Here is a 26528-nt window from a genome sequence, read left to right on the forward strand (position 1 = left end):
GTGTAATAAACCTTAGTCTTTTTTTATTTTTTCAATGTTTGCTGCGAAATGTTATAAAAGAAACTTTCAATTACAATATTGTACAGTAAAGGAATAGTTTTCAGCAAAAACAAGAACGAGTAAACAGATATTTTAGTCTACTCAATAGAATATTTTATTCGATGCTAATGGGATAGTGGTAAGATATGAGTTTTTCTAACTTATTAACAAGAGCCTCAATAAAATTGCTTAAAGCTTATTTTTGGGTTCTAAACCCAAAATCAAAGATAGAACCTAAAAGTTGCTGCAAAAGAACTTAGAATAAATCTAATGAAGGCAGATTAAAGGAAAAACCTGCATCAAAACCTGTTAAACAGGTATAGCATTATTACCAGTTTTTCTAACACAAAAATATTGCCATAAACTATTTAAGTTAGAGAATCAGTTTTTTCAGAAAATATTTATGTTTTAAAACAACAAGGTAACCTTGAAATGAATAGACTCAAGATTAATATCTACAGTATGCTATTCCTATAATTCAAAGTATGTAAAAAAACATATTTTGTTAGCAGAGATAATGGAATGAGGGAAAATGCTCTATATTAAATTAATACAACTTTTCCTTATTTTGTGAACTCATGTAACAAATTAAAGGTAATCAATTTTTGGAAACTTTAAAAAACAGTTTAAAAGGAACTGTCGTTTAAGCTCATGTATAAACTGCTCTTTTTTACCCAAAAAATGTGGTAAAAGTTATGGTTGCGGTTAATGCACGAGCCAGAAAATGAAAATGCTCATAAAATATTAATTTTACGGTGAAGATATCTTAAAATTTTTACGAAATTTATTTTTAAACTACATTAAAGTATTAATTTTTACCTGCGGTTAAAAAATAAGTATATAGGGTATATTTCATATTAGTTGCTTTTTTATGTTCCACAAATTCGTCAGAGCATTTCTCAAACTATCACTAAAATTCTATTCTAAGTATCAATAAATGATGATTACATAAATGATGATTACATAAAAACAAAACTTTTTATTTAAATTTGCAATGTCGAACAATTTTCCAATTTAAGAATTTTAATATTTTTTTTTATAAAATGTTATTGGAAAAAATGTTATCAATTGTTAAAATATTTACGAGGCTAAATCACGGTGGGTTTTTTTTTTTTTTAGTTTTTTCTTAACTATGATATATAATTTCATAAAGGAAAACCTAACCAAGTGACAACTTTTCTAATACTTACCATTTTTTATTTTAGGTTTATGTTCTAATTTATTGGTTTAGTCATGTATATGGAGGTATGAAATTTTTAAATTTAATTTTTTAATACAAAAGTAATATTTTTTTTACTGGATTAGTGTAGTATCAACGAACAATATAACTCAGATAAAAAAACTTCTTTATTTTCTTTCAAAGAAATATTCTACTTCATTGAGCCTTATGAATTTCCGGACTATTATTTTGATGTCATAACAGATACAATTACCTACACTTACAAAAGCGGGTTAAAGTTTTCACTTGTTACAGGTAAATTTATAATTAATAAACAATTAAATTGATACTTATCTTTTAATTATCTATCAATTTATTTTACAGGCAATTTCATAATTATCTTTAAAGGAACCCAGCTAACATAAATCGTTAAGGTAACGTTCGTAGAACGTTAGAAACGGTGGGGTAAGTTCTAAAAACGTTCTAAGAACGTTTCTAACGTTCTTTGAACGTTTTGTGTTAGCTGGGAACATGTTGTATCTCTAGCCACTTTTTCCTTCCGAGCTTTTTTTTTTATACTATCGAATCGACTTTCAAAATCGAAATTCAAAGTTAGTGATATTCTCTCACATTCTGCGGAAAAATTATATTTTTGATGTTTTTCTCATTCGACCAAGAAGTATCGTTTTTGAGCGTTTTAAAAAAGAAGTGAAGTGGCCTATGGTACAACATGTACACTTTACCTTGGTAAAGGTGTGTTTTTTCGTTGACCATAACGTTATTATTAAAAAAGCATATATTGTCAGAGCTTATTAAATATTATAGCTTTGTTATATTTTATAAATAAACTTCTGGCCAACTTCATGCCAATAAAATCATTTTGTAAGCAATCAAAGTTACCTAAAATTAATCCAAAAATCCAATCCTTACAACCTTGGGAGGATCGGTGTGCCAAGGATCATTTAGTACCTAAGGCCACCCTACTTTATTTAAAAAATATCAAGTTTTAAGTTATGCTAATCAGCAGGTTGGTAATACCAATTTCTTTTCTTTTTTATCCTATTTTAAGTCTTGATGGACGCTGCTGCGGCAAGTTAAAACCAGAAAACATTTTTTTGATGGTCTGAAGTAAAATTTTGCATCTTATCTCTTTTGTTTTACAATCCCAATTTTTATAGTTCAAATAATTCAAAACAAAATGAATTACTTGAACTATAAAAATTTTCTTTATAGTTCGAGTAAGTCATTTTATTTTGAACGGTAACAACTTATATTAGCATTACGTAAATCTTTCTCAGGTTAGGTTTTTTGATAGATCTTGTTTTGTATCTTATCTTGTACAAAGGGCCATTTAATTGTTCTCGTACTTAGAGCCGTGACTTAAAGTACATCTACGATCATAACTTTTATGATTTTGTTCGATTTAAATGTTTTTTTTTTTAGTAAATAAAGTAAAATGATATCAGTTATCTGTACTAATATGATTGATTTGCCTAAGTACAATTAGAAATGAACTCATTGTACCTACGTTTACTGATTTAAAACCCTTTTACTTCAATTTTTTACGGAAATTTTTATTTTTAGTGATTACATTGATATCAATAGGAAGTAATTGATATGATGTGGACTATACTGCATTACTTCCTTTAATCAAAATGTTCAAAACTGCTACTTGGAAGTAAAACTGTTAGCCCTTGGAATTTCCTACATGAAACAAACGGTCTGTCGATGTTTTTAATCATTGATCTTCCTTTGATTATCCAAGCGCAGCATAAAATCAATTGATGTTTTTCTTCAAAGAAAAACTTTAAACATTTAAACTATCTTTTCAATTGTGAAAATTCATCTTTTTCATTTAATAAGTTTAATGAAATTTTTATTCATTAAACTTTTTCTCATTTTTTAAAAAGATTTTCTTGTTTTTATCTCATGTATTACTAAATATGTCATTACATTCTTTTGCTGTCAAAGCTGTTTATCTAATCTAAAATTGCTACTTCATTTTTTTAATCAAGTTTGAATTTTTTTTGAAAAAACAGAAATCATCACCGTTGAGTCCAATCAACTTTTTTTGTTGGAGCACAAGATGTAATTAAGTGCTTACTCTTCTGCATCAAAAACATTACTTAACCTAAACAACGTACTCAGTGCATCATGAACCATACTCATTGCTAATATGTTCAGTAACAACATTCTGTAACACATCGCTATAAAACTTGCTATTTTTCGAATCGCCCTATGACAAAAAATTTTATTCCACTTACCAATTTTCTAAATCAACAAAGTTAGTCATTCTGGTTGGAAAAACAGTGCAGTTTAATTCTCGCGAAAGAATGTTCCATTTTCCCAATTCAACAACCTTTCTAATAGTACTCACTCTATTCTAAACCAATAGTCTCCAAGATTTCTGCATTCCTACAATCCAACATAAGGCTACCTCAGGATGATACCTTTTCGTTTCAAAAAACTATTTTTATTTCAGAAACTTAATTTTTACTCTCAATTCTACATTTCTATCATTATGTAAATCTCTGTGCGATAAACTTACTTTGAACTACAGCAAATCCATGCAACCGAACATGCTTCAAACCCTCTTCACACATACACAAGTCTCTTAGCTCTCACTTAGTTTAAGAACTTTTAGAAAGTCTTCTCTAATCACGATTTTATCCCAGTTTTAATCATCTTCACATAACATCCAAAAAATATTTTTCTCTCTTGATGTTATCTTGATATTAAAAACCTAGTGGGTCAAAAAAGGATCTAACTTTAGTGCCGTTTTTTTCATAACAAACAACATTTCCTGAGACATTTTTTTCAAAAGGTTTAAAGATTTTTAAAACGTATTCACGCATCTCAAAATAATCCTGCTCTTTAGATTATGGATAACATTTTTCCAATCTAAATCAAAACATATTATCTTAACCTTAGTTATTTACCAAATTTGCAATAAACAATATTTTGCATATTTTATCTACTATTCCGAATGTTTTTAAAAAATAGAATGAATGCCAATGAACTGATTTCTTTTCCTATCAAAATGAATGCTTGATGATAAGTACATTCCCAAATAGTATGCCAACCTCGTATAGTAGAAAACAGGGAAGGAATTTAAAAAAAAAAATGGTTAGAAATGTCAAAACCGTCTAACTTTTGACACAGATAACGTTACTTTTGAAGAAACTTATTGTTTCGCATATTCATGAATTTATAGCTCCACAACCCTGAATCTTATAATAATCCCATAATCCTAAGTAATTTTATGCACAAATAATTTAACAAAAAACTAAAAAAAAAAAGAAAACAATTCTTGTGCTTTTCTTAAAACCATAATTTTGAGGCTGGCGGCGGGGATAATTTATAATATCAATAGCTTTTCAATTATAACTTTATTCTAGAGTAATGAAATATTCTATCAATTAATAATGATGAAATAATAAATAAGAAATGAAATATTCATTTAATAGTAAATCTCATTACGTTAGAATAAGTTTATAATTGAAAAGCTATTAATTTTCTCTCCACTTATTATTTCTCTGCACTCCACATTTCATGCAAGCATTTCACACACAAGATTTTTATTTCACACTCTTCTTAAACATAAACTTGGCAAGTGATACAGTTTGAAATTATAATAGAGTTAAGTGTAATGTTATGAATAGGTTTAGGGACAAGGTTATGTCTATACTCTAAGTATGCTAAGTTACTAAAAATGTTTATGACATTTTTTAAGGTATGTTTGGAAATCAGCAAATCGTTTATCTTAAATTAGCAACAAATGAAGATAAATACATTCGCTACTTGAATTATATTCTCTACCTTAACCAGAAAAGTTCAATTAGCAATATACATAATGCTGAATTTGTTTTACAAGAAAGTAGTCACTTTCCAGGGTTCATTTCAATAAAGCCTGTAACTCCTTATGACTCATATTTTGTTAGACGTAATGGTGTTGACTTTAAACTAGAAGTTGAACAAAACACAAATGAATATTACATGGGAACAAGCTTTAAATTTATTGCAAGTGGTAATTGTTTTTTTTCCTAATCATTATCTATTTTTTTCTCTTATTCTTGTTTTCTTTTTTTTCTCTTAACATTGTTTCTTTTTTTTCTTATATTTTTCCTTCATTTTTTCCCTTATTTTTTCCCTAATGTTTATAATAATACGTATAAAGTAAAACATTATGTGAATGGCAAAATTGAAAGTATAATAAGATATTTAGTTGTTGAAAAATTTAGTGCCAAAATATTAATTCTTTTTTTAAGATCTTCGCATTAAAAAGATTGATGACATCAGTAGATATTCAGTCAATGTTACTGTTGATGACCTCCCACAATTTTGGAATATTTCTGATAGTCAAAATCCTTTCGTTGTTAAATACACAGCTCCAAATAATGAATCCAAGTTATTTAATGTCACTGGGAGTTCAATTATAATTACTAATTTGGATACCAACACTCTATACAAGTTTTCTGCGGGTGTGCGGAATGAATTCGGTATGCTTGTATTTGGAATAGAGTCTTATCATAAAACTAATGAAGGCTGTAAGACTTGATTTATATATTAATCATTATTGATGCTTTTTTTCTTTACTTTTAAACTTTTTTGCTTTATATTTTTTCACTACTAAATTAAATGTTAGGTTAAATTTTTAAATAAAAATTTTCGTTCCCCCTCGTTTTACTTTATAAATTTGTTGCTTTTAATGGTGCTACGGCATCTGATCATCATTATCATGCATGATCTTAAGTGATAAATAAAAAAATTAAATAAAATAATAAATATTAAATCTCTTTTAATCCATATTCCAATGTAAATACCACTCACTTTATTGGGATTAAATAAAACGTAGTTTTTACTCTTATATTAACTCTCAATAAGGGGGTTTAGCTCATAAAACAACCGGTGGAAATAAAACTCTTAAGGTTGAAAGTTGGTCATCGACAAAGATATTGAAAAGTGTAAACATGGAGAATCACACAGACATGCTAACAACGGTTCTGAGCACCAGCGAATAGTGCTTTTGAAAACTTCATTAAACTTCTAAACCAAAAATAGACAGATACTCGTTTTCAACTTAATTTTGTACTTATTAGTGATAAGTACTATTTTTTATGCTTCGGCGACCGAAGTTTAACAAATACTTATCTTAATTCATGATTCGCACCAAACCAAAAAATAAAAGTTATCGAACTAATGTTTATGATACTTACTGAGTAGTAATAAGTTTATTTATATATTTTATACATTAGCATAAAATTTGTTTAGTATATAATCAACCCAAACTTTGTCAAACGAATAGTTAAAAGAATAGCGAATAACAAATTTGACTAATTTTAACGTCCAAATTGTTGCTCATCTTCTTACTTGAAGTTTAACGAACATTCGGTATTTATTTAAGTTTGATTAGCGAAGTTAAACGAACTTTTGGTGCTTAAATGGATCAAGCGTTATCATTTCATAATCTTTCAATAATTCTGCTGTAAAGCTAAGAAATAGAATTTTGCTAGCATTGAACCAATTGTGAAAAGCTTTGGGTAAAGAAGTAATTAGGTTGAAAAAATATTCCATGCACACAGATAGTGAAAGCATACATTTGTAAGGGTAGGGGGTTGATTTTGCTAACATGCTAATAGCTCTATATCTGATTAATGTCAAGACAATAAATGTTTAAAAATTTTTTGACGCCACCATCATCGAATTTACACCCAGTAATTATTAATTTTCTTTATGAATTTATTTTACAAAAAGATCAGAAAAATCAGATTAAAACTTCTAAGGAACACAGATTTAGAGATTCACATGCAGAGACACAGATTTGTTCCAACAAATCTAAACAAAAGAGATGAGAAAATAAAACCCAATTTAAAGAAATAGCTTCTCCCCTACCATGCATCAATTTTCGTTTGATAAGATATGGTACTTGTATATTCCGGAGAAGGGCAAATGCCATGTAGATTATGTTTCAAATATTGTTGAATGTCATGTGAAAAGCGCGTTATTTATAATTGTTTGTTGCAGGACGGATTTTTTTTTTTAATGGATCTTCATCAAACGTAAATTTTAAAAGATTTGAAGTAATGATGAAGTACTTCATGGTGATGTCTTTTTTTTTAATATATTAAAATAGTTTTGATTTTGTTTTATGTTTTTTAGCCATACTTCATGCATACTTTTTAGCCTCACTATTCTATTTACACATTTGTAAATGCAGTTTAAACTTTTTGGATAACATTTAGTTTCAATTACAAATAATAACTATTACTTAGACGTAGATTCAAACAGTTAAGCTTTGTAATGAAATGTACATATTATTTTCCAATGAGTTTATTTGCATTATCCAAAAACATGTTAAAAAAATTTTCCTACATTGATATTGAAATTTTAAAAGTAACTGAGATGGCTTTTAGATCGAAAACACGTCAGTAAATCCGAAAACATTTACTCAACAGTTTGACATTTAAAAACAGCTATTTGACTGTTTACTTGATTGGTAACGAAAAAAATACTGGTTACAGTAAACAAGTTAAATTGGTCTTTCAAAAATCAAATGTCAAGTTTGATATAAACTTAGGCTTTGGGGATTGTATTTGATAATAATTGTTGAACGTTAACATGAATGCTAATGTCATGGTAACTGCCAACTTTTTTTGAACTTGAAGTGGATATCTTAATGTTAATACGGAAAATTAAAAATTTGAAATTTGTTTGTTTACAAAAAAACTGAAATTTGAAATTTGTTTGTTTACAAAAAAAAAGTTAAAAAGTTAAAAGTTGTTTGGCCAACAAATTTTTACTCTTAAACTTTTTTTATCCCAAGAGGTTTTTGAGGTACAAGTTTCAAAATTACCCAACGCCACATATTCATATGGTCTACAACGCTACAAAGTCATATGGTTAAAAATGCTTGAAGCTATACTTGACGCATAACATTCCTTTGTTGCTTGCACCTAAATTGTCTCTCCTAAATGTCCAAGCAATGGCCATAATGCCTAAAGACCATTACCTTTAATATTGCATTTTGATTGGATATTCGGGTTATAGATATTGAATAATGAAGCTTAACATCAAGATTAGCCTTTAATACTCAAGATTTCACTATCTTTTAAGCCTTCAAAATCTTTCATTCCCTTATATATATATATATATATATATATATATATATATATATATATATATATATATATATATATATATATATATATATATATATATATATATATATATATATATATATATATATATATATATATATATATATATATATATATGTAACTGTTTTTATTTTTGATCAATTCAGATCTATTTTTGTTACATCTATTTTCAGATCCAACTGGGTCTCCTCTAAACTTTAAAGTTAGACAAGTCACTTTGTTGACTATTTTCATTTTTATCTGACAGTAGATTTTCATTTTGATCATGGACAGCTGAAATGATTTATTAACATATAGCGTGCTTGCTAAACATTATGAGCAATTTACTTGTATCAATAGGATAGGAATCTAGGTTATACCTCATCATAAAAAGAGGTGGTTTTATGATTGATATGAAAGTCACAATCAAAAACATTCATATTAACGATGTTGATTTAAATTTAGCTGCCGAATAAAGAATAAAATGATAAAACAATGGAAATCTTAATTTTATCTTTAAACTTTAAATTTTAAATAAAGGAAAACATTTTACCTCATAAAACTTTTATTCAGACGTATGAAGACAAAATGGTTTGATTTGGACTCAATCTTTTACAATATAAAAAAATAAAATATTAAGATTACCTAGAGAGTTGAATTAGGTATATTTACAGTGCTGAAAGGAAAACCTTTCCAAATAAAGTCAATAAAACTCAGTTAATTAAAGTAAGAAATAGTTAAGCAGAGTTGAATAATGATGAAAAAACTTTTACTTTTATGTAAGATTTCGTAAAGCTCATTACAAAGTTTAATATGTTGATAATAAGAATAACTTATAATTTGCTTTTACTTAATTGTATGCAGGAAACCAAATTTATATAGGTTGATAGGTTGATAGGTTGATAGGTTGATAATAGATCTCGCTAAAGATGCTAACCTATAGTTGTTTTAATTTTTGTAGATTCAATTAACGCTTCAGTTCATGGTTTTCTTGAAGGGTAAGAACTCATTATCTTTGTCATAACATTTCGCCCGTTTTAATACTTTTTAAGTTTGTTATGCAGTTATACCAAGGGAGAGTATATCTGAAATAAATTTTTTTTAAAATACCAGTTTTCTTTCAATTTAAAATTTAGAATTACTTCTGAAACAGATTTTCTGAATTAAAGGTGCAGCGCATTTTTTTAGTGAAAGGGCTAAAACTTCATTTTTATAAATCAGTTCTCTTGTTGTGCACAAGTTAAATAATACAAAAACTTGACATTACTTAATAATAAACTGTGGAGTTATTTTTAAATAAAAAACTTAGAGAGGACTGGGGTGTATTGCTACCTTTACTGTTATAATAATTTTTATCAAATAAGTTATGTATTATATGTAAGGTGGTTCCAGGGTAAATAAATAAATGAAGTAATTTAAATGTTGAAAAATATTTACTATAGAATTAAAGTGTATCTAGCACCTTTACTTCCACACATTTTGTTTTAATTTTTAAAATTTCCCTTTTTTGTGCTAGAAATAATAAATGTATTTTTAAGTAAAGTTTTATCATAAATTTCTCAAACTCGATTCTCCAAAAATAATCCAAGTTTGCAAAAAAGAAATAGTCATAATTTTTTAAAAATTCAAAATTAGTTTTTAACTGTTATGGTTAATTTTGAAATATTTGTTGATGAGCTGGATGATTGGTGTGACTTCGAAAACAACTACTGCTGCTTCTTTTCTGTACACAGAGGACAAAGTCAAATATCTTAAACTTTTTCTTTTCTTTTCATTCTGAGCTTATTTCTATTAAATCGCTTTCAAATCAGACAAATAAGTTAATTACTTAAAACAAATAAACAACTAATTTGTAGTTAAAATGTATAGATAATATGTCTCATAATCATTAACCTTTAAATAAGTTTTCAATTAAAAGCCATCACTAATAAATAACATTTAAATTCATGTCTTCTGACAGCTAAAATAAAAAAGTGTCTGTAGGGAGCACTTAAATTCAAATAAAATAAACTTATTCCAAAAATTTGAAATTTTTTAAATTTAGAACCCGATTAAACAGTTTTAAGCTTGGTATTGACGGAGGGGAGAAAAAGTCAAGTAGAGAAATTGAGAAAAGAGTCAAATAAAGGGTTGAATTAGGATTAATTTACACACATATCAATGCCAAAACATCTCACACGCCCATCCATGGCAAAAAACGCTTATGTGCTTGAGATGTGTGTGGAACAAAGCATTGCGGGTTGGGTTCGAAATCTTTTTCGGTTAAAGCGCAACTGTTCTTATTATCGAAACATTTTCATCACGAATACCTTTACCTTTTCCAAATGCTATTCTGAATGCCTTCAACTTTTCTACAGAGATTTATAACGCAAGTGCATATTAAAAATGTCTTCATTTTATAGCCCTCTCCTTCCATGCACGGTTTAAAACATGATAGAATCACTCATGAATTTAATATACTGATGATCCGCCAGAATGTTTTTAGAACATGTTGTCTAATAATTTTTGTTTGTAGACCCCACTAAAGCGCGTGTCCAGTGGATACAGCCGGTGGCTGCTGTGTGGTGGGAACCATATTTGACCAAAAAAATTTCTGCAAAAACTTTTTTTTTAATTCGGTGGGTCTTGCTGTCATGAAAACACCTACATTCTAAATTTACGAATGTCTCCTAGTGACAGCGTGCACATCACCAAATGCAATCTTAATTTAGACTTCATGTCTTGATTTTTAATTAAATAGCTTGAAAAAGACACATGAAAACACTTCTTTGATAATATTATTAAGATAAATTAAAAGCTTGTAAAAATCTTAGGAATATTTTAAAATAACATTCTAACATTATTATAATAACATAATTTCATTATCGTTATTATTCTTTGCTTACTATCGGATGTTATTTCTGTTTTACAAAGGACATAGAACTCAACAGCTTCTTAAAAGAGGTTGATATTTTTTTCATTCTTTTATCGGTGTTGATTAAAAATGATTCAAATAATGAATGAATATATCTTGTTCAATGTACAAAATGCGAACGTGATTATTTGGAAAGATATAATTATCAGAGTAAAAATATTGGGACAGTTTATGAAAAAAAAATGTTTTTTTTTGAATTGTATAAAAGTTATATTAGTTTTTTAAATACTGATTTAAAACCAACATTTAGAAACTCCAACACTTGAAAATTTGAAATAGATTTTTTAACAATGAAGTGATAGCTTATTCTTTTTGACCTTGGATTGTATTCAAGGTAATCACCAGGCTTTACCATATAGGTTAGGGTGCTGTACCTTGAGACAAAATAAAACTGGGCAAGACTCAAAGTTAGTAAATAAAGCTTTTTAAATTTATATAAAAGTACAAAAATCAAAGTAACAATATAAAAAAATCTTTATACTACAAAATTAGTCCTTAAGCATGTCATTAAAGTTGAAATCAAACGGGAACTCCAATAAGTATTTCAGGAAATCAGTAGTTCCTTAATTTGAAGATAATGGTAATTTACATATTATACTTTCCTCAACTGATTTATACGATGTTTCATATCTTGACAAAAAAGTATTGAATGCTGTATACGATGTCAGTGTTTATAATACATTTGCTGGATAGTGACATTTTCCTCTTACAAAACAGTTTAACTAAAACATAATCGTTTGGCTTCATTTCTTTACGCTCTATGTTATCCTCTAAGGCTATATCAATTTTTATCTTCCAAACTACTTACAGTAAATCTTCCATACAACATGCGCTCTTATAATACGCACTAACTTTGACACCCTTTCTTTTTTTTTTTTTTGCAGGAACCTTTGTTTTGATTTACGATTTTCGAATCTTTGATTCGTAGGTAAGCAAATGATAAAATTAAAACTTGATTTTTTAACAATGGCTGCCAAAAAAAGATTGTCATTGACCTTAATCTCTTGTTTAGCCATCCTAAGTCTTGTTTTAGTGTTACGCCCAAACACTAAAACAAGACTTAGGATGGCTAAACGAACTGTGAATAGTATTTTAAGTCAATTTAAAAAACTTGGCTGCATATAGATGAAACCGGGAAGTGGTACAACAAAAACAGTGAGGACTTCAAGGTTTATTAGAGCAGTTAAAGACAGAATTTAGCGCAACCCATTTTGATTCATGAGCAATATAGTCAACTTTGTAAGTGAGCATACATACAAAAAGTGATTTTAATTATTACCTGGGCAAAGTCTGAAGACCCAGTTTACTGGGTCTTCAGAACTTGCCCAGGTATATTATTATAAATATATATATATATATATATACATATATATATATATATATATATATATATATATATATATATATATATATATATATATATATATATATATATATATATATATATATATATATATATATCCACAACTTTTTGTCTGAGAATTTCAGTGAATTTTTCATACAACTGTATGAAAAAGTCACTGAAATTATCCACAAACGTAAGTTTTCATTCAATTTTAAGAAAATCATTATTAATGTCAGTTAGAGAAAAAACAACACGATAACTTTAATCAGTTACATAAAACAGCAAATCATATATTAAAAAAAAACATATCTATATAAATATCTACTTTAATCCATCAATGATAACTTCTTTTAAAATTAAAAGATATATAAAATTATCAATTAAGAGAAGTTAATCTAAATACTTCTTTTTTCTTTTAACACCAAAAGTAACAAACTCACCCTGTGGTAAAATCGTCTCAGTATACACTGTAAATGAAAAGCGATCTCCTTATAAAGTTTCTTCTTTTACTACAATGATTCTTTAGTCAAACTATCATCTTAAACATGGTTTGTTCTTTTTTCTTCTTTAAAGCTCATTCCCCTCGTAAATGTGAAAATATTCATTTTCAAGACTTTTTTTAAAATGGATATTTGTAAATATGTTTATTGAAATATCCATGCTTTGTTTTTATAACAATTCTGTCAAGAAAAAAGCATTAACTTATAATTTTAATATTATTATAGGAACAATCTGAACCTGTCGCTTGAAATTACTGGTTATGGTTATAATGTAACGCTCGAGTATTTCCTTCCACCTTTTGCAACCTTTGTTTTTGAAAGTAGTTCTTTTAATTTCATAAAAAGTGATTTTAACAAACAGAAATATATTGTAAGTATAGATCTTTGAATAATTTTGCTTCATTACTTTGCATAAATCAATTAACTAGTATCTATCTTTTACGTTGTTTTTTTCTATGTTTTCATTGAGGCAAATGTTAACTATATTGTGCATGTATTTTCATGATAATATTATACATCATTCAATAGTTTTCAGATCCTTTTCTCAACTCGAGCGAACTTATTCACAACATTTCAATGACTTTAAGAATATCAAATTGTCCTCAATCTGGAATGATTATAATTGATATACCTGTGAGATTGTCTTTGCAAAGTACTACCGGTACACCACAAAAGTTAACAAAAGCATACCGAAATAGTCTGACTTGCATGCCTATAAAACCTCTAAATACGCCACGAAAGGAAAATGCTCTTCCAGGTAGCTTGAGCTACTTTTCTTATTAATGTAGTCGCGCTCGATGATCTTAATAACAAGAAATTTGAATCATTAGCAGGCAACGTTTGAATTTTTTTCTTTAACAAAAAATGTTTTTAAAAAACTCGTCAAACAGTTTCATTTGTCTTGATTTAAGAATATTATGGTCGTGGAATGTATTGGGAGGCGGAAAAGTCTATTATTTACGTCTGCATGAATCAACACGCTCAAAGGTGAAATCTTGTCAATAAATTTTTTTCATGCTAAAAATCGTCTGAGAAAACTATTTCAACTTTTTATGCTTCATTATTAGAGAATGTCCCTTTTTTTAGAATAAAAAGCGCTTGTTATCATTCCAAAGACAATGGTCAATTGTGGGCAGGTACAATTATTATTCTAAGTTTTTTATTTAATGCGGTAATCGTGGACCAAATGCTATGGCTTCATATTTTTAAAGTTAAAAATGAAATTTCTTATCACAGTATAACCACTTTTTTATTCTTACACAGCCTAATACTTTTATTTAACCCTAAGTTATTTTCTGGAAATATGGCAGGTAAGTAGAAATATTATTAACGCTACTGCTTTAGAAGTAAGTTAGAACTTCATTGAGGGTTTTTGCCCATATTTGATTTTAGGCTAGTATGCTCTTTGATTTGAGCTAGTATGCTCTTAATTTTTAGTTAAATAAAAGTTTATTTATGTCATGCAAGTAGTAATTTTTCATGAAAAACTACCATTTTAAGTGTCTGTACAATTTTTGTTCAAATAAATAGTTTAAGTTTATATGTCATTAAGATTTAAAACTAACTTATATACTTTTCTAAGTAGTATAAATATTGTTGAGAGAACGTTTTTACAACACTAAGATTTACATCTTATTTGTATCTCCTTTTTTAAGTAGTATAAATATTGCTGAACAAATCATTTTTAGAAATGGATACTTGCGTGGGATCTATACTCGGGCATAATACCGTTACAAAAGAGCTTTACGCAATCCATCGGGATCAAATGAAGTACTTGCATTTTCATAAAAGTCTTAAAATGTGGTTGATATTGACCAATCAACAGTTCAAGGAAACAGCTTCTAGCAATATAAATGAGACTATAAGGACGAGTTTGGAGGAAAACAAGGAACAATTTTATAACATTGGCACAAATCAGTGGATGGGTAAATAATCATGAAATGTTTTCTTTTTATGATTTTCATTTTCATATTAGATTTTAATTTTGCTCTAACATGCAGTGGTGGGTGGATTGTTCGGGTCGGTGATTTATTCTTACCTATTTTCTAAATTGTTGGTCAAACGAGGAAAAAACTAGCAAAGGCTATAATTTTCATGTAAAAGATCATGTGAAATACACCAAAATTACTTAAAATTTCATAAAAAATAATAAAACTTGTTGTAACTGGCCAAAAAAATTGTTACCCTTATTAAACCTTAATGTAAATCTGTTTAGTCCATATGATAGACTTGACTATAAACTGTATTAGTCCAAACTATTACATGGTTGGTGGATAAGCCTCGGCCATTCTGCCCCTTTCTTGATTAGGACTGAGTACCAGGTATATCCTGACTGAATAAAAGGACAAACCCTGCATCTTAAAAGAAAAGCTACCATTTAAATAATCCCTAATAAAAAATTCATCAGAATAACTTAAAATTGTAAACGATTATATGCACTTAGCACCGAAGTTTGGTTTTTCCGTTTATATCAAAAAATAACGAATGAAATTCAACTTTCATTATCAGTCTTTTGAAAGAAATCGAATTTTCCGAAGTATTTACGTTTTCTTCCATCTCTGAAATAATTTGAGTGGTAAATTTTCTGTTGGTGATACAGAACTGCACTTTTCTTTAAAATAACTTTTATATTGTCTCTGATAGCGAATAAGGTTTAACAGCATTTATTTTCCTTTCGATTAATTTCTTATAGCTGCACTTTTATCTTATAGATTTCCAATACTTATAGGGTTTGATTATTTTAATTCTTTCAATTTTAAATTTTTATTCTATTGTGTTGAAATTTCATTCCGTTGTTTTAAATTTTTGATGTGGAAGTCCTTCCATTCTTTAGACATTTGTATATTACATCGAATTACATTTCAAAGTCTATTAAACCTTTTTCATTGTAATTTAAATATTTCTTATTGTGGTCTAATAAGATCCAGGATTTTATTAAAACCAAACGGAAAGAACCATTTACTTAATTGCGACCAGTTTTCCTTGTTTTTGAAAAACGAGAGAATGAGGGTTTCCATATCAAAAGCAATCCTAGAGACTTTAAGAGCAATAATAACTAAAAGGGGTACCCCTAAATAAACAGTTTTTTTATCCGCTGTCTTGGAAGAGATGCAAACAGAAAAATAGTTAAATTTTTTAAAAAGCGAATGGACGATGGAGTTACATAAACAAATTAAAGTAGCGGAGGATAAGAAAACTTAGCCACTTTCGGGACTCCATCAGATTTCTCTTTAGCATTTTTAATTGAAGCCAAATCTGTTTTACTAAAAACCTGAGCAGCTAAATGGCGTTTTCCTGTTCACTCTACCTTCGCTTAAGAGAATTTAAAAAAACGATGAATGTTTCTGTTAACTGTTATTACAGTTGACGCTTATTTAAATACTTTGAATGATCGATTTTTTTATTTGCATATATTGATCGCATATATTTTTTTATTTGCGTGAAACCATTTGTACCCATTTTTTATTTACATAAGAGTTCTTTTTTTTTTTTTTTTTAAAATTATAATAGATTTTGCTTTTGATACTCGAAACATAAGTACATAAAACCCTGCCATTTAAAACGCCCAATAAATACAAAAAAATTGCAAGAAAATCAGCATCTTTTAACTATTTGTTCACCAGTGCATGTTTCATTTTATTCTTATTTGATGCTTGAACAAAAGAACAAAAAGACAAGTGTTTGTTGAGTCTTTCTTTTTTAACAGGAAACACCGAGGGGTTATTTTATCGCAGTCATTCTTCAAGCAACTGGTCACAAAAAATCAATTGGTTTCTTCAAGTTACGACATAAATATGCATTTTGTGTAAACAATATAAACAAATAAAAGCTGATGTCATATATGTATGAAACTGATAAAGCAGAGGACGATTCTGAAAATATTATTTACCACTTAAATATGGATACTATGAAGCATATAGTGTAGTGCTTCTTTTTGTTTTCAAATTTCCTAAGTGTAAATGTAAATTTTCTAAATACAAATATAAATTTTCTAGATATAAAAATAAATTTATTAAACACAATTATAAGTTCGTCATAATTTTTGCAAGCCAGATAAACATAGCTAAGTTAAAAAACATATAGAACTAAAACATCTCACTTATGAAATAAACTTTTACAAAAACTTAAACTCCATTCGAGTTTAATTTCCAAGCTAAAATTTCTTTTCAAGCAGCCTGTTCTAATCTATTCATTCCACGTCAAATCACAGTAAAAATATCGTCGGGAGACTTTTAGCCCTTATTTAAAAATGGTCTTTCATAATTGTTTCTTAAAATGTAATGACCTAAAAATGATCAAATATACTTCCCTTTTTTTTCATTAGTACTACTTTATTTACTTTCAAATGTCTTGATAAGAACAGTAAAGTTTTTTGTTATATTTTTGGTAATCGTTCTCAAAAAAATGGGACAGAGCAAGGAAGGGAGTTATAGAGAAAACGAAGTATAAGATAATTCTGAATATTTCTATAGACTAATACCATTTCTAAAAGCAGTAGTTTTTAAAATGACACTATTGAAACGACTTATTTTCGAATAAATAACGCGTATTTAATATAAAAAATATACTGCTGTTCATACCCAAGGTAAAATATTTTCATTAGTGCTTTAGCTTAAATTACTCTGATGAAATCGTGAATTATCGTTATCATAAACGAGGTATTGGACTGCAGACAACTTAACTCGTTTCGATTCAGTGTAATATTGGTTATCCATAACCTTATTGAAGATTGATAATGTTATTTTTGCATATTAATTAATCGTATAAGCTATAATATAAAACAAGACCTAAACAAAGCAAAACCTGCCACTTCCCGGCAGAGACCGCAGCCTCGATGAAAACATGTTTGTTTTATTTTTCAATTTTTTTTAATTTCAAATGTTAATGTAAAAAATCTTTATTAATAAAATATTTTTACCCATTGTTTAAGAATTATACTTGTAAAAAATCGTTGTAAAACTGGTAATAAAAAAACAAATAAAGTTAATCAAACATTTAATTAGTCATGAATAAAAATTTAACTCATTAACTAACTTGAGAAATTGTTTTAGCCATTTATCAAGATAATTTGTATCATTCTTTTTCAAACAATAAAGATTCTTATAACAATTGTTTTTTACAAAAAAACCCATTTAAAAACCCTTAAGTCACTGTGTACCTAAGTATGTTTTAATATCAAAATGGCATCTTTAACTTGAGAAGTCAATGTTAATTTTGTTAAAAAATGACGGATAGAAAAAGTAAAATTCACTCAGGAGATACGAAAGAACAGATGTTTTAAAGAAAGAGAGTTTAAACATTTTTCTTATTGATTTGTTATTATTTTGTTTTTAGGTGAACTTTTTCGGCTTTCAAATAGTCAAACATGTTTGACCATTTGAGAACCGAAAAAGTTCACCCAAACACCGTAACTTATGGTCCGAAGTGTTAAGAACAGCACCAGAAAACTTAAGGTAATTGTCTAGAATTAAAATAATGGAAAAGAAGTATGTCAAGACGATAAAAATATTGTTCCACCATAATAATTCAGCTTAGAGCAGAAAGCCGTTCAAAACATTAATTTGATTATTCTAATCCGAACAGATGACCAGTAATAAAGAATTTATGTTTGTTGCAATTGAGTGTGCTAAAAGGTTCACGGAAAATCTTGCATACTCTAACAAATATTGTTTTTCACTCTGGAAAACACTAAACTCACCGACAATGAGATACATTTCGCAACAATAAAAAGCTCTACAACCAAGTATGTTGCTAGAGATGAATGAAAAATGCTTTTTGAGGTGTTTAAAGTTGTTAAACATTAAGGGCTACAAAAATATTCAAATACAAAAACTTTTTTTTCTCAAAAGTAGAAAAGGTGGAAAACTTTTTTTTACTCTATAGTCTTCATATATGAAAAGTAAGGTATTAAATAAAAAAGTTAGTCCTCTTAACTATAAAAAAATATGCGTTTATGTTCGCAATCAATAAGTGTCAAAAAAAAAAAAAAAAAAAAAATATTAGGGAAATCTGAAAAAATGCCAACTTTTTTAAAATAAGACTTGTTCAAAATCATTAGATTATTTTCATAAATACTTTTTTTTTTTCCAAAAAGTATTTAGACATATTTTCCATCCAAAAAAACTTTAATTAAAAACTTTTCACTTCTGGAAAAAGGTATACGAATACACTGTACTATTTAACAATAAAACGTCATTCAGTTAACACAGTACACGGGTTGAAAATTTTGACTTTCTTGCCGACTAAGTATCCCAAAACTGCCCTTTTGAGTGTTGATTCTATATATATTGGGGACTCCAAAACAATAAATTTTAAAATCCAAGGGAAATATTTAGCTTCGAAATTGCCGACTTTTCTCTCTTACTTACTCAAATACTTTGTTTTGGCATTGTAAAGTCTAAATTAGCTCGAATAATTTTAATATATATTTTATTTTATTGCAATAAAAAAATAAATAGATTACAATAAAAAAATACACAATAAATATGTAAAACTATTGTTTCTTAACATTTCTAAACTTAATTATCACAAATATCTTCGTTGTACCTTTTTGTTCTCCTTAGAATTTTTTGGTATCAACGACACAATTCAATTGCTGTTTGTAATCAACGACACAATTCAATTGCTGTTTGTAATCAACGGCACAATTCAATTGCTGTTTGGAATAATCTAGATGAGACATAATCCTTTTGAATCTTTGCCAATGAGGCTTGAAATTTGAATGGAGTGTCTCTGTTGCTTGCTCACTGTAAATTCCAAGACCAGTTTTATGGTGCTTTAGAAGTTGTGGAGCATGGTAAAAGACAGCATGAACTTTTGGTGTGATAGAACCAGTCAACTTTAGATAAATGCTCTTAAACTCTTGAATCTTTTTCTCAAAGTCTGGAGAGAGTTAGCATCCAAAACAAGAATTAACAACTTGGAGAAACAAATGTAAAACATGGCAGATGGATGATGCTTCAAATGCCTTAGCAGCCACAGTTATCTGCTTCAGAGTGTCAATTTTTTTCAGCAACGTTATGCAATCATCGCCATTGAAGTGACCACCATGGTACGGTTGTAATGGTATATGTATTGAAGTCAAACATTCTTTTGTTTTTTGCAAAAGTTGAACCAAGTGCTAAATAAGATGGTTACATCCCCAAGAAGCAAATGAAGTTCCATTGGAGGAATAGCTTCTAAGATTAGCTTTTCACATGGCAATCGAAGTATTGGTGGATGAACAGGATTCTCGAATTCTTTTGATTTCTTTAGATCAGCACCAGATAAATTAAACTTTTGATTTGCTCTCTGATTGTTCCAAATGTTCTGAGTTAGCCACAGTTGTTCAAATTTGTCGACTCAATGTTGGACCAGCAGCAATAATGCTTGCTACTATGAGACTGAATTCCACAGATAATATTTGCAAGCTTCATGTCACATGATAGAATCAATTTGTCAATTAGTTCATTAACTTAGATTAGGTCCCAAAGCGGTTTGATATTGACAAATGTTTAAGGGGTGTTTTCAGAGATTGGGACAATTAGTTGCTTTCTGACACCTGTGCTTTTAAAATTTTCACTTGAAGCCAACTTAATTGACTTTTTATTGTTCTGTTTGGTGTTTAGAAATTAGACTCAAACAAGCGTTGAAAAAGGACCCTCCACCATCAAGGCTCAGTTTCACAAAGCCCGAGCTCATCAAATCTTTTGAAACTGTGATGTTTTCCTTCAGGGTTTTTAAATTTATACAATGAACAATGCGAAAAAACTTCATCAGAATCTGGCAATTTTACATGGGTAGCAATAAAAAAATCTTTTCGAATATCAAAAAAATAGTTTCTAAAAATTAGTTGGGGACCTATTTTCCTTTGAAAATTTGGCTTAAGAAGGCAAACTAGACTAATTTAGTTTAATCTGATTTTATTGTTTGAAAGCCCAGTACTCTGCTGAATATCAACCATATTTTTTGTTATCAAAAGGCCTGAAAGAATGAGTGAGCTGCAGATGGTCCTTAAAAAAGAAAACCAAATCAGTTACTTCACATATAAATTGTATTGCTCAGAATGTACAGAATATTAAAATAACTAACCTTTTCTTATCGGAAGAGGTTTGCCATGAGCTTGACCAAGACGAATTGTTCTGCCTGGAGATGTTCTTTCGACGCAATGACAGATGAAGCAACCTGTTCTGCGCCCACAGAATCTTCCTATGCAAATTGATATAAGTTTGCACGGCGAGTTTTATCACTGCAATTGTGAGAAATTCCACGAGCAATGATAGACAAGCATTTTGTGCATCGTTTTTCAACTGACTTTCTTTCTTCTTGTAAAGATTTTGATGCAAGGCCCTTATTAAATGGATGCTTTTCTTTGCCTTTCACCATCGCAATTTGACAAATGATGCAATCACAACATGTTGTAAGTCTTGTTAATGGTTTAACAACAATGGAATTAAAACTGTAGAGTTGTTTTGCCTTTAGGGCATTGGCTCCATCACCCAATTTTTTCAGGTAGCAACGGCATCTAACGCAGATTCCAATTGGCACTCTTTCATCCTGAAAATTCACATCTGATAAAATCAAGCGATGAATCTCAGAAATGAAATGTTTTGAAATTTCTCTGTCACTTTTCTTCATACAAATAACACACACTGTCCTTCTGCAATCATCATGGTCTTTAAAAAATATAGGCTTTTTTTTTTTCTAAAAATAGCTAAAAGTAACAACGATTTTAATACCTATGCATTATTACTTTTATTTAGTTTGTAAGTGTAATATTTTTTAGCATAATATAAAGAAAGAAAGTCATGTTGACATTTGTAACATTTATTTACGTTCATATATATTAAATATTGGTTGTGTCGCAATCGTTAGAGTATTGTAAAAAAACAATCTATTTTTACTAACAAATGTTTGTAAAGTAAAAAAATACAAAGCTAATTATCTCTTTTGGATTTTAATCCAGGATTTTAAATAGCATTGTTTTGGAGCCCCTAACATTCATAGAATCAACCCTCAAAAGAGCAATTTCGGGATATTTAGTCAGCAAAAAAGTCAAAATTTTCAAACCGTGAGTAAAACTGCCCACTAGTGCCAAAATCGTTTGTCAAGATTGTTTCTATTCGCGACTTTCATAAATTTGCCTTCGACAATTATTTATTATTTTTCTATTACAGTTAATTTTTGTTTATAATGGTTGATATATGTTAGTTGCTATTTGTATCATATTGTGCTTACTGCTCTATTTAAAAAAGCCTTTCTAAAACCACAAGTAAACATGCAGATATATTTAAGTTAATGATGATCTTTTCTTTAAATATGAATAGAACTTATATGACATTCAATACAAAACCTAAAGCCCCTAACTTCTCAGTCTAGTCACTAAGATTATGCGTAGTATCTAAAAATCAGAAAAATGTAATCAAAACATCAATTTAAAGTTAAAAATGTGTAAGATGATAACTTAGACACAGGTGAATTTGAGATGATGCTAAAATGTTATTGAAAACATCTGATAAATCAAGACAAATTTTCACAAACAACTGCCTTAAATTCACGCATGCATTTTAGAGCTCAATAAAGTCACGTCTGCCAGTGTAATACATTAAGCCTCTAGAAAATACGTTGTAACAAGAACTTCTTTATACGTATAGTTCTGATGGTTTTGCTTATTGCAACTTTCACATCACTTAAATTCACATTGTTTCGGAGCATGCTCTAAGAAATTGCAAAACATTTCCAGAATTTTTTTAATTATCATAAAAAAAAGTTTCCTTATTCTAAAAACCTTATTTTTTCAAAGGTTTTAATGTTTCATGTCATAAATCACAAAAGTTGTTTGGTTTCATTGACGATGATCACATATATGAGAAAAGTATCAACAAATATCTTTTTCATGATTTCATGAATGTTTCAGCATTTTAAAGTGCATTTTACAGCTTCATCATAATATTGTAATATTTCGATAAAATAAAAAGTTATTCAGTTATCTGAGATAGTTTCACAACAATAGTTGTGAAACTATTTTATTATAATAGCTTATTATAATAAGTCAATATTAAATCATAATAACTTCGGACTAATCAATTCAAAATATAGTTGATCCCATAGTATAGATTCATAAATAAAAACTTCTCTTCAAACTAAAGATAACTTGAATAATATTAGTAAGTAGTAAAAAATTGAACCTAATCTTAAAATTATGACCTAAAATTTTTTTGATGAGGGCATTAGTCATTAGGATATTAGCAGTCTATTTTGCAGTTTGAAATACTGAGTAAAATACCAATTAATGAGTTGCAAATGATTAATGTTTAAAAGTATTTAGATAGATGCATTTAAATATTAAACAATACAAAGTAATTAGGCATGGGAAAATTAACCCGATGAACTCAGACGTTTCAACGACGCTATTCAGGCATCTGCATTTGCCGAGAATAATCAAATTAATGAAGAATTTTTGATCAGCTTGCTCGATCTACAAGCAAAAAATCCTGGCTAGATGAGATGGCGCCGATTCAACTGGGTAAACCTTCAAATAGTAAAACTGTCCTAAAACAGGTCGGTAGATGCACGGTGTGAAAAAAATAAAGATTAGTAATGTTTTCTCTTCAAAAATCAAAAGCTCAGTTTACACTTAAAAATTGCAAGCATTTTCTAACAAAAACTCAGTTTACACTTAAAAATTACAAGTATTGTCTTAAGTCTCTTGAAAAGTAGGTAGCATCAGCAACTATTTAGAGATAATCCACCCAAAATTATTTAACTGTTAAACTTACTTTACTCAAATAATTCATCAGTTATTAAAAAAAAATTGCAATGATTGTTTCTATCTCGTTTGTCCAAAGTTTAATAACTTTTGATTTTTAACTACCAAGGATTGGTTCACTCCCAGATCAGACGGAACTAGAAAATTTCTCGAGCGGAAATGGTCAACAAAAATATTTTCTTCTTCAAGTTTACATCCTTTTTTGTTCGAATGAAAAAAGGTAAAATATGTCATCAAAACTAGATTACCACAATGAAGACTTCTGTGAATCAACCGAGACATGTTCGCAGTTAATTCAAATAATTTATCAATCGATAATTAGTTTTCTACTTTTTGTGATAATAAATATTGGTCTTAACTCAGATAGGCTGAAGGGAGCAAGACAGATTGAAACCGAACTTGATTACCAATTCAACAGTTGAAATCAGCCATCAGTCCACTTTTTCAGTCGTCCGATATTTATTTCGGCTATCTTTTTGGATTTTCCATCTAGCTCTGAGTGAACAAGTGGTTGAAAAACACTTACAAGCATCGAATGCATTAATGCGTTTCGAATTTTTTCTTATTTTCATAATTAAGTTATTGGCAATTGATTTTCTAACCATGCAAACATCATTGATAAAAAAACGTGTCTGTTCAAAACTATTGAGTCGTAAAGTTTGGTTTCTTTATTTAGTGATCTCAGGTTACTTAAGCTGTGGAATGTTGATTGAATTAATATTATACCAACTTTTAAATTTACCAGTAAGACCATAAAGTAATAAAAATTTTCCGGTTAAACATATTGATTATGGAGATGATTACTTAAAAAAAACTTAAGGTTGCAGTTCAGTCATCAATGCAAATCAAATGTGTAGAAAAGTAGGTCAACATTTTTTAGATTGAATAATTTATGCAACTTTTATAAAAGAAAGAAAAGGAATATAAAACATAAATATTTAAATGTTGACATTCCTTATTTAAAATAAAAAAGGGAAATAGACATCAGGAGATTAAAATTGATGGAGATTGGCAATATTTCATAAAAACTTACTGTAGCTGCATTTTCAACAACAAGATAAAACAGCTTGCTTAATAGACCAATATTTTTTCCAAATGAACTTGAGTTCATCGTCTAAGTTGCGGCGCTGTTTTTCCAATGCTGATTTTCTTCCTGGAGTTCATCAAAGTAAAATTGGATTTTCATCGAGATAATCAGAACCCTTCATTTCTTGATCAAAGTAATCGGGATTCACTGAGAAAATTCGTACTGCAAATTTTTGGGAGTTTCAGAAGAGTTGCATTTTGTTGGCAAAGAGTTTCTGCAACTAATTTAACTGGTTCAAGGGCAACAACAATGTTGCAGAAAATGTCTACTTCATCATCACTTCAAATAAACTATGGTGAAAAGTACTTTAATAATTTTCAGATTAAATGTTTTACAATGAAGATATGTTGCTTCATCGCCAGTAGACTGTTGCATTTGTTTTGCAGTCAAGGATAAGTGAAACCCCTTTTCCATGCTTCTTGATTTCTACTTGAAGGTTATTATTCGATTATAAAAAAATTTGAAATTTTTTTTCACTTTTTAGATAACAGATTTTAAGTGCACTTTTCCTTTTTGGTATAGAGTGTTTTCAATCTTAGCGGCATAAAGAAAAACTCACTTCTGTGTCAGATTTAGATTTGTTCCTGCTGATTTCATCTTCCTCGTTTCTTTAAATGTGTTGCGCTAGAATTTTTTGGCTTCTCGTGCAGCACCTCATGAACCGTTAAAAGTATTCAGTAAATGTTTGATGCTCAGTTGGAACCATTTTTCCAAATTTTTTTGAATATTATACTCTTTTTCGGAAATTGAAACTTGAAAGAAAGCGCTATTAAAATTGGTATTTAAAACAAAATCCATCCAAGGCTTTAAAGTTCTAAAATCACTTCATCAATTAGTTGCTTTTGAAAAATGTTAAAATTTTAGCCTTTTTGATTCCGTTGCTATCCATTAATTGACACAAGCTATAAAAGTGAATGTTTCCCAATTACCTGATAATCAAACAGCATTCCAGTCTTATCTGTATTCCGCATGTTCCGAGGTTTACTAAGTAATTTATTTTCTATTTACACATTTTTATGTTGAAACTTTACAACCATTTATACACTGATGTCTAACAGCAACTGTAACTTATGCTTGACGTAAAATTATGCATTTGTACCTTTTACTTATCCCACGCCATCATTTTTCAGAAGGTGTTCTTTTTTCCCAAAAAAATTTATTTCTACGTTGCGGCGAAGTTTTCAGCATATCTTTTCCTTCCCAAAAAGTTGCATATTTAGACATTGAAGTCTATTATCTCTTACTTGGGATATCCCTAACACTTTAAAAAATTTTAAGCCTTAGGTAAAACTGCAGCAATCGCTCTAATGAATTGATTGCGAAACACTATTTAAAACAACATTTTTATCTTTTTTTCTTAATCATGATCATCATTTTCATTAGTTATATTATCAATGAACGCATCGCTCATCTTATGTGCTTCACAAAGCGCATTACAAACACAAAAATGGATTGCATAGAAAACTTAAATTTTATCCATTTTTTAAATTTAATCATGGTACTATGATTGTTGATACAATTTAATTGTCAAAATCTAATTTGAGTTTGGACAATACCGGCCTTACTAGCTGAAATCTGTTTTCATACATCAATAGACACGA

General features: G+C 28.6%; 1 protein-coding gene and 1 pseudogene across 1 annotated transcript; one reads left to right on the forward strand and one right to left on the reverse strand.

The window, feature by feature from the left end:
* Nucleotides 1–303: 303 nt before the first annotated feature.
* On the forward strand, nucleotides 304–17101 carry LOC149886769 (uncharacterized). The gene is made up of 12 exons (XM_090091224.1): nucleotides 304–356; nucleotides 1245–1284; nucleotides 1403–1513; nucleotides 4932–5225; nucleotides 5467–5745; nucleotides 9296–9332; nucleotides 13319–13463; nucleotides 13622–13850; nucleotides 14005–14080; nucleotides 14180–14229; nucleotides 14782–15018; nucleotides 16800–17101. Exons 4-12 carry the CDS (start codon nucleotides 4934–4936, stop codon nucleotides 16883–16885), a joined length of 1431 nt encoding a protein of 476 aa, XP_089947350.1. The 5' UTR covers nucleotides 304–356; nucleotides 1245–1284; nucleotides 1403–1513; nucleotides 4932–4933; the 3' UTR covers nucleotides 16886–17101.
* A 2551-nt stretch (nucleotides 17102–19652) lies between these two features.
* On the reverse strand, nucleotides 19653–24951 carry LOC149886770 (uncharacterized; annotated as a pseudogene).
* Between the last annotated feature and the right edge of the window lie 1577 nt (nucleotides 24952–26528).

The sequence above is a fragment of the Hydra viridissima genome, unplaced genomic scaffold (assembly GCF_058129835.1).
Source record: "Hydra viridissima isolate aposymbiotic clone 2 unplaced genomic scaffold, HvirCarnegie_v1 scaffold_6, whole genome shotgun sequence".
NCBI lineage: Eukaryota > Metazoa > Cnidaria > Hydrozoa > Anthoathecata > Hydridae > Hydra > Hydra viridissima.

Coding starts and splice junctions, on each gene's coding strand:
- LOC149886769 (XM_090091224.1), top strand. CDS start 4,934: ATGTTTGGAAATCAGCAAATCGTTTATCTTAAATTAGCAACAAATGAA. Junction 9,333..13,318: donor GTTCATGGTTTTCTTGAAGG/GTAAGAACTCAT, acceptor ATATTATTATAG/GAACAATCTGAACCTGTCGC. Junction 15,019..16,799: donor TGGCACAAATCAGTGGATGG/GTAAATAATCAT, acceptor CTTTTTTAACAG/GAAACACCGAGGGGTTATTT.